General features: G+C 40.4%; 2 protein-coding genes across 2 annotated transcripts in view; one reads left to right on the top strand and one right to left on the bottom strand.

The window, feature by feature from the left end:
* The window catches only part of EXOC8 (exocyst complex component 8), a 6,819-nt gene extending 6,549 nt beyond the window's left edge, over window positions 1-270 (bottom strand). Inside the window, 1 exon segment of the mRNA XM_009644179.2 lies at window positions 110-270. Within this exon segment, the coding sequence (XP_009642474.1) occupies window positions 110-270 (161 nt within the window).
* Window positions 271-1,099: 829 nt separating this feature from the next.
* On the top strand, window positions 1,100-7,401 carry SPRTN (SprT-like N-terminal domain). The gene is made up of 4 exons (XM_035899715.1): window positions 1,100-1,307; window positions 2,129-2,257; window positions 3,039-3,306; window positions 3,604-7,401. Exons 1-4 carry the CDS (start codon window positions 1,245-1,247, stop codon window positions 4,338-4,340), a joined length of 1,197 nt encoding a protein of 398 aa, XP_035755608.1. The 5' UTR covers window positions 1,100-1,244; the 3' UTR covers window positions 4,341-7,401.
* Window positions 7,402-8,743: the final 1,342 nt, after the last annotated feature.

Genomic DNA, 8,743 nt, shown 5'->3' with positions numbered 1-8,743 from the left:
GGCAGCGTGCGGGGCTGTGGGGGGAGGCGGCGACCCGTCAGATGAGCCAAGGCTCGTCTCTTCGTATGGCTCCGGTCTTTAGGGAGCGGGGCGGGGGGAGCGCTGTCACTTGTCGCTCTGTGCCGCTCCCGAGCGCGGCTTCGTAGGCACGGTGTGCGAGTGGCACTGCTGCTCTTCCAGATCCGGAGTGTCCTCCTTTTCTAACATAGGGCATGGGTTAGTCACTGCCATTGTCTGGTTTGGCCTTCGTTTGTCGTCCTTGGCAGTCATAAGTGGCTTTTCCCGTGGTGCAGGCAAAACTGGAGAGATGTTAAAGTGGGATAAATAACTTGGTCTTAAACGGTGCATGTGGAAACTTAAAAGAACATGCTTGTATTGCTGTCATTTTTCTTGTTCTCGGTTTTTATCATAGTTTTACAATATGGCAGAAAGGCAAATATGAAATGATAATAGTATGTTAACAAGACTTAGTATAGAATAGGAAGGGGAGTATGCAGGAAATCTGAGATTTAAAAAAAAAAAAAGGCTTTCAAGTGCAGGCTGCAGTTCTGCAGCGGATCAGCTGATGCAATTGCTGGCTGCTGGAGTCCTTGCCCTTCTTGTCCTCTGCTGTTGCGGTACTCTTTAGACACTTAAAAATATTTGGATGCTGAACTGGTAGAGGACTAACTCAGTAACAAAAAAAAAAAGAAGTCTTTTCTAGTGGATAGCATGCAAAAGTGATGATATGTGAAGGTTCAGGAAGAGTCAAAAGTTGGGGGAGGGGTGAAATTGCGGCAACCAGCAGTTAAGTCAGTGTTGGCTGCTGTGAATCTCCAGCTTCTGTTTTATGTATCTCGCTCCATCAGGACTTCTAATGAAAATGGTCCTCTGCCTCCTAAACAGTTTAGATTGGAGCAGTCCATCGTGATTTTTTTTTTTAAAGAGGCTTGCTAGTGTTGAATTAAGTGATTGCAAGAGATCTGGTAAATTATAGATTCACTTTGCTAGTTCAGTCACAGCATATTCTAAGGAACTTGCAGGGTTTGGTTTTTTGTTCATTTAATAATGTTGAGGTTTTCATATAACTACTGAAAGTGGTTTTTTGTGTTCTGAATTACCTGGCATATGTTGGAAGGGGATGGTGTTTTAACTCCAGTTCTCAATTTTCTTAATGTACGACAGAAATCAAGTAGCTTTTTATATTTTCTTTCTGCGTGTCTTTCAGCTGTGCTGGAGTGTGTAGATATGAAGGAAAAGGTGGGATGTGTTCCATTCGTCTAAGTGAGCCGCTCCTAAAGCTAAGACCGAGGAAGGATCTCGTTGAGGTATTTGAAGACTGCTCATGAATCTGCACATAAAATGTATTGTGCTACCCCCCCTACTCCATACAAACATTTTAGATTTCATAGTGGGATTCTTATACGCAGTGACTTACAGATTGTAAAATAGCGTGGCTTTATTGTTATGTTTGTGTTGCTTGTGTTGCAGTATCATGTTAATCTTTCAGTTTTATGTTTCTAAATGGGCAACTCTGAGTAGGAGTCTAAAGTCACTTGATTATTTTACTGACTTCATAAAGAAAAAAAAAGCCCAACTTTTTTGCTCTTAAATTATCCTCTAATGTTAAAACAAACATGGACTGAAAGCACCATCAGAAAATGGCTGTAGTTTCATCTTTTAGCTCAAAAGGCCAACAGCAGAAAATGAGGGTATAGGATATGACTGTAAACGCAACTTTGTGTTGTTTCTTGTGCCTCTGTCAAGGCTGCTCCTTTGAGCTGGCTCACCATTTGGATTTGCGTAGTGAACAGAAATGCTGTAGAGTTTCAACTTTCTCACAAGTGTGTCTTTTCTTGGGTTGTAGAGGGGATGATCTCTTTTAAGATCTGACTTAAGTTTGAGGATTATTTCTCCTTCTTGGAATGTCATTTATTGTAGTAATATTCTGTGGTGTCTTCTGGTGGTATGGGAATAGGGGTTTGACAGGCAGAATAAGTATTATGTTTTTATGACCCAGACTGAGCATGTGAATGCATGAAAAAAAGATCAGTACCAAGATAAACGTAGAGGAGTAAAATACTTCCAGCTTAATTTTGAAACTATATAATGCTTTTCAGTAAATACCTAATGATTTGCATCATTTCAGACACTGTTGCATGAAATGATCCATGCCCTGCTTTTTGTTACTAATAATGACAAAGATCGTGAATCTCATGGACCAGAGTTCTGCAAACACATGCGTCGCATTAATCGCTTGACTGGAGCCAATGTCACAGTAAGCATAATCCACTTAACCTAATTTAAAAGAGGTTTCTTCCTGTTTTGGTTTTTTAGTATGCCTGGAATGGCATGAGTAATATACTTGTTCTTGTTAGACACTCCACAGTTGGCAGCAACACAAGTTTGCATCCAAGTGTATGCCAGTTCCATAGTTATTTTGTTGGGGGTGATGGTGGGAACAGGTTGAGGAAGATGTGGTGAGCTATTAAGAGTCACATAATTTTCAAGTATACCCTCTGAGTATTTTATTTTTAACTTTTGTTTTAAACTTGAAACAACTTAGTGATACCAAGGACAGAATAGCTCCATGTTCAGAGTAATATTTGAGAAAAAGCAGTCTGTTTTAGGTAAGATTTATATGAGTAGAGGCAAATGTGTTGATGATATTTTAAAATAACGTGTCTGATAAGATCAATTAAAGTAATAGCTGGAGGGAGAATAAAATACTGGTATTGTTTACAACGCATTCTAAACAGTATGCCGTTTAGGGTGAAACTGTAGATAGCTTTTTAAAGATATTTTATTGCGGTTCAAACAAGATAGCCAAGACATACTCCTATACATCCTATCTGTTTGGGGTTTTTTAAAGCTTTGTTTTAATGGTATTTAAATGTTGATCAGACTTCACCCAGGTTTTAGCTCTTCTAGCTGGTAATGTAAAAAACACAGCAGTAATGGAAGGGTAATGTATTAAAACCAAAAATATTGCAGAGCTAGTGATTTCTTTTAAATTAGACCTTTTTGGAATGACTGCTTTTTTTTTTTTTTTCCCCTAGATCTATCATACTTTTCATGATGAGGTAGATCTGTACCGCCAGCACTGGTGGCGATGCAATGGCCCCTGTCGAAATAGAAAACCTTACTTTGGATATGTGAAACGTTCAATGAATAGAGCACCCTCTGCACGAGACTTTTGGTGGGTTCAGCATCAAGAGACGTGTGGTGGTACATTCACAAAAGTAAAGGAGCCAGAAAACTTCTCTAAAAAATCCAAGGAGAAAACCCAGCCAGCAAAACTTCCAAATTCCAAGTTGACTAACAAAGGTATTTAAAATAATTGTGGGGTTTTTTCTTTTCCAAACTGTTTTTGTCCAGATAGTTCCTTAACAAATACAGATCAACCACTACATGAGTTTTGTTTCGATATTACTGTTATGTAGCAAAGAACAGGGCCCATTTTGTTTGTGCATTTCTAGGCTCCTTCTCAACTTGTTTACCAAAGGTTTAGTTTGCTACGCTGTTTTCAAGCAGATTTTTTTAGCCAGTGCACATAATATACTAAGCCCATGATTTATATATGAAAAAGTTACTAACTTTTCTTACTTTCTTCTCATTTTGCAGGTAAGACACAAACGCGTGATACGCAGGATCTGATGCCTTTTAGTGGAAAGGGATATCGGCTTGGAGGAGGAGACGGTGGACTCTCGGAAAAAAGCACACATCCCAGCAGCAACGTTGGAAGCAGCGAAACACCTGGTTCACAGCATCGTTCAACACTAAAGACAATACCAATCCCTAAAAATGAGATAAAATTTGAAAAATCACCCCGTAGCGGCATCTTCTTTCCACTTTATACTGATGATGCCAGTGAGAAAATCAACTTGGCTTCAAAACGTGAGTTTCCTAAACTCTCTGTTGCTAATACAAAAGCTTACAAGCATGTTAGTGGATCGCCTGTTAAAATTGCTCGTGTTATGGAAGAAAAATCAAACGAAGGTTCTGCAAAGGGCAAGAGGGTTATGCCGCCTTGTAACAGGCCACCAAAACAAATTTGTTTTGAGCAGACAGCAACAGCTCAGGCTGCATATGAGAAAAAAAGCTCAGAATGTACTAATGTGCTGCAGCAATGGCCAAAAATGGAGGACAAAACTGCCTTTGAAAACTATTTCATTAAAAAAGGGCGTCCTGATGTCACTTTAAGTATAAATACACCTATGAAAACCGAAGCTGAATCGACACTGTCCTCTGCAAGTTCCAGCCCTGCTGTAAGGCAGGACAAAAAAGTCAATTGTCCTGTTTGCCAGACGGAGGTTTTGGAGTCTAAAATAAATGAACACCTTGATTCTTGTCTTGCATAAAACCTTTCAGAAAGCTGTCTCAAAAAGATAAACCCGATCTGAAAACATTGCTTGAAAACTACTTTGCTCAGGGTTTGCTTAGCTGTGGTTACTTCCCTGTGTACCTGTTCTGACCTGGAATGTAAACTGTCAGCCTGATGAACAACAAGTTTTGTGGCGCTGCAGGTCAGCGCTGACTAGGATGCTAGCTGCTACTTGGGTTCCAAAGACTCGAATGCTCAAGTTTCAGTAGGTGGGTGTTTGTGCCAAGGTTCTTGCTGCAGAATCCAGGTTATACAAGAGAAGGCAGGTACTTGCCGAACTGCGTATTTTCAAGGCAGTTTTTAAAATCAAGACGTTTTTAATCTTGCTAATTTGTCTTTGTTCTTAAGACCCCTTTGTGTTGGCTTTTTTTTTTTTTTGGCCATTCTTAACCACCTATAATGGATAAAGATTCTTCTGTTCCCTGCAACATAATTAAGTGGCGTTTATTTTTAGAATAGTAAATATTTTGAATGAGCCACAATTACAATCTCAGGTGGTCCTTCTCACCTGTGACCTCCTTTGAAAAGATGAATGAGTGTGAGAATCTCAAATATGGGCTTTTGTGAAAGATGGGAGAGGCATAGGTGTCAAGAACATGGCAAAGGATCCATTTGGACTTAATGGGTGGATTGTAGCAGGAAAAGAAAAATTCTAGAAGGGCGCTGAAGGTGCTAGGAAATCGAGCACAAGACACTTGGCAGATGAGGAAAAGGCCCTACACTTAAGGGCTCAGTGAAAAAAAAAAACCACCAAAAATAATTTGAGGAGCTTGTTTTCAGAAAAGATTTGAAAGCTAGCTAATCTGTTAATGGTTGGAATGGTCAAATAGAAGCTTACAAACTTCAGTCTTACGTTTGTCTTTTGGTCCAGGATCCCAAGTGGACTCTGCACTCACTTTTTCTGATGGTTTGCACAAACTCTGTTGAAAGTTCACTAGTTTTTAGGATGTAGGTATGATGTCCATTAGTTGCTGACCCTCATACGCCGATAAAAGTCAAAGTTGTGAGGAATATTGGTAGCAATACTGGTAAAGACTAGAAGCCAGCCAGCCAGCTTGGCGGTTAGTATTTGACAAGCCAGTCAGTTGAGTACTAAAACCATTGTGCTGTGAAAAGTTATGAAGGCTGAGCAGATGATTTTTCTGTATAAACTTTCTGAAATGTTAACAGCTTTCTTGCTGCACTGGAAGTATTTAACTGGTTTGAACACTTAACAGCTTGACTCCTTACTTGTAAAACTGATTATAAATATTTTTGTTTAAAAAAAGAAATAATTATGCTGTTTCTACAACTTTAAATGGCTGTAATAGCCTCAGATGCACATACGTTTGCCTTTATATAATTAATTAATTGCTGCTCCCTTTTGAAATTAGGGAAATAAACTGACGTGCAATGGAATTTGGCAGATGATACTTTTACTCTTTCTAAACATTGGTGTATTTTTTTAAAATGTTTAATATGAATCAGATTATTCTTGCATGTTCTGAATAAATTGATACTGAATTTTGTATTTTCATTAAGCCTGGGTTTCACATGGCAGTTGTGGCCACCTTGCGTTACTCACCAGTGGGCTCACCTGTATATCTAATAACAGTCTGGTTTAATAGATCCTTTCTCTATTAACACTTTTCTGTTTTAAATTCCCCTGTAAAAACTGGGTTGGGTAAATACAGACTGCATCAACCTCTGCTTTCTCCATCATGTACTTAGTTTCACTTTTATTGCATTTCTGTGGAAAATTTTACAAATAGTGATTTTAAATCTTGATGTGACATGCTAATTTTCCATACTTCCTTCTTAAAACTGCAGTATCTGTGTTCGCAGTGAAACCTGATGTAGTACTTGACAGTACTACTCAGAAGAATTTGCACTACCATATGTTTTTTAAGATGAGGGCTAGATGCACCTCACAAGTGGTCTCTCGCATCATGAAGTGTTTTTTGAGAGGTATTTCCCTTGCTATTGTTCCCATCAGTCTCCTGGTATGTTTTTCCCACTACAACTGGTAAGAGGATGCTTCAGGAAGGGAGGATGGAGAGTACTGTTAAACACATTTTTGTATTGAAATGGGTTTTTTTTCCTAATGTTTTCTTTTACATCAACAGTGTTAATGTGAACAACAAATAGAAAACAAAGGTGGGAGCTGACCTGTAGCATTCAGTGGATGGTATAGCCTGCTGCGGGGGGAACTTCGGCAATAGGCAAGTCCCGTCTCAAATGCACAAGTGTCCTAAAATAGGTCTGTTTTCCAAACAATTGTGCAGTTCTGGACCAGCTGTGAGAAAACATCACCTTTGCCCATGCATGTTTTTACAATGAAGTATTAGGATGCCAAGGTCTTTCATACAGTGATAAAGGTGACAAAGAGCTGGGCGGATAGGCTCGGCAATCGCTACCTCTTGCAGGCTATTATTAACAGGTCATGGCCTTGTTTTTTCGCCTATGTTACTGTGAATGCTGTTTCTGTAAGAGTCTGTTCTTGAATTCAGTGCCCTTCCCACAATTACAACAACGGCTACCAGTATGTTTTAAAAAAATCTGGTAAATTTGGGTTAAAGGTGAGGAAATTTCATCTTCTGTATCGGTTGACTTTGTCCTGAACAAGTTTAGACACTGTCTATAACAACATAAACTAGCAATGAATCTTGAACAAACGTGCTTCGCTGAACTACAAAATAAGTTGCCTGACTGGAAATCTAAGACGTGAGCTAATATATTGACTTCTGAGACAAATGGGGTGTGAGAGGCCAACAGATGGGTTCTGCAAACTAAAGGCAGAAAGCAATCTCATTCTGTGGTGATCTCCTGGAATTGCTCAGAAGGATTCGGGTAACATTTCTAGAGGTTAAACTCCCTAACTGGGGGTTACTTAGCTATTCGTTATTATGACAGAGGCTGCTCTTGAGTTGCCTTGAAACTGGTCATCGGGCAAGAAATCTTGAAGGTAAAATATTTACAAGTATGTGTTTTAGGGTAACGTTACCTAGGAAGTTTTCCTAATACTTTATGAGTTCTGATGAAGGAAGTGGGAGCAGTGTTTTAGTCTGGACTAATAAAAATAAATCAGTTTATTTGGAGAAGTTGTGTAATAGAAATAGTCTGCTTTAGAACATGTTCTAAAAGTGATAATGTTCCATTCCTCTACACCATCTCCAGTAGTCCAGCCGCTATATGTATTCAATTGGGGTATCTGGGTGGCAGGGGAGGTGCCTTCGTACAGCAAGTTCAGCCCTGATTCCTGTGTGTAAGCTGATGAGCAGCCTGTTCATGCCTGGGTGGAAGTATGCTGCTCGGGCAGGGAAGGTGCTGCCGCTCAAGCTCTGTAGGAATTGGTTACCTGAGTCCTCTTTCTAGGAACATTTTTTGAAAAGAAGGGCTACGTCTGTATTTGGAACAACCGACAGAAGGGCTTATGCTATGCTGTGCTACCTGCCCCTGTACCAGCGGTAGTAGTAAAGGATACTGGGTAATGCGTTACCAAATCAAAGGCTTCTAGCTGGACAACCAGTGACCAATTCCTGAAATGCGAAGTAGCCATTCCCATGTCAAGCTTCTCTTGCTGCAGCAGCAAGATGTGCTGTAGAACAAATGGCATGTAAGGATTTTTCTTCTTCCTCGGGTGTTCACCTGGAGCCCCTCAGTTCTGTTGCATTCTCTATATGCGCAGCATCCCAACACATCCTTACAGTAAAGCAAGTTACATTGCACTGAAGTGTAAGAGCATGAAAGTCTCAGAAAAAGCGAGATGGGCATCTCTTCTGAATGGGTTGGAGCAATTCATGGTAATGGCAGGCTGCCACCACAGCCCTTTGCTTCATTGCTGCTGGAGCTGGCCATCCTTGAACACGGTGTTGGTGCATCGGCTGTGGCATTTTGCCACCTTAAGTTGAAAGGCCACTGAGAGGTTGGACTGGGTGACCTCCTGAGGTTCCGTCTGACCTGAATTCCCCTATGAGCATCTGATGGTTACTGCCTGACACAGTAATGCCAGAAGTGAAACAGCCACTCTCCCTCGGCTGCTTCCAGCATTCATTCATTTTGCCTTCCAAATCCAGTACCAAAGTTCTTACTTGCATCTGGATTATTACAGCTGTTTTGAAGTCTTAAGCTTAAAGAAACAGTTGCTTGTACATGAATGTAAAGACTCTCTATTAAATTACCCTTAAAGCGTAGTTTAGGGGTAGACAGGCCATAAAAGAGACTTTTTGTGGGTGGGTGGTTTCCTGTACTCGTGTATATGGAAAGACCAGGCTGTGTGGAGCTTTGGGATTCTTCAACAGGCCATTAGGTGGCACTCCTTGCACTTCAGGAGCAATGCTTTCTTCCTCTCCAACCTGGACAGGGGAAGAACAGCGCAGAATTAGCAGTCGCGTGTTTCAC

This window comes from Egretta garzetta, unplaced genomic scaffold, assembly GCF_000687185.1.
Source record: "Egretta garzetta isolate BGI_Z169 unplaced genomic scaffold, ASM68718v1 scaffold118, whole genome shotgun sequence".
Taxonomy (NCBI): Eukaryota; Metazoa; Chordata; class Aves; order Pelecaniformes; family Ardeidae; genus Egretta; species Egretta garzetta.
The sequence above is the reverse complement of the archived record's forward strand: the minus strand, read 5'-3'. Positions and strand labels throughout refer to the sequence as shown.

What these genes read in the sequence shown, in the direction of transcription:
- SPRTN (XM_035899715.1), top strand. Translation starts at nt 1,245, where the DNA reads ATGTGTTCCATTCGTCTAAGTGAGCCGCTCCTAAAGCTAAGACCGAGG. An exon ending in CGAGGAAGGATCTCGTTGAG is followed by an intron (nt 1,308 to 2,128) that starts GTATTTGAAGAC and finishes GCATCATTTCAG; the next exon opens with ACACTGTTGCATGAAATGAT. An exon ending in TTCCAAGTTGACTAACAAAG is followed by an intron (nt 3,307 to 3,603) that starts GTATTTAAAATA and finishes CTCATTTTGCAG; the next exon opens with GTAAGACACAAACGCGTGAT.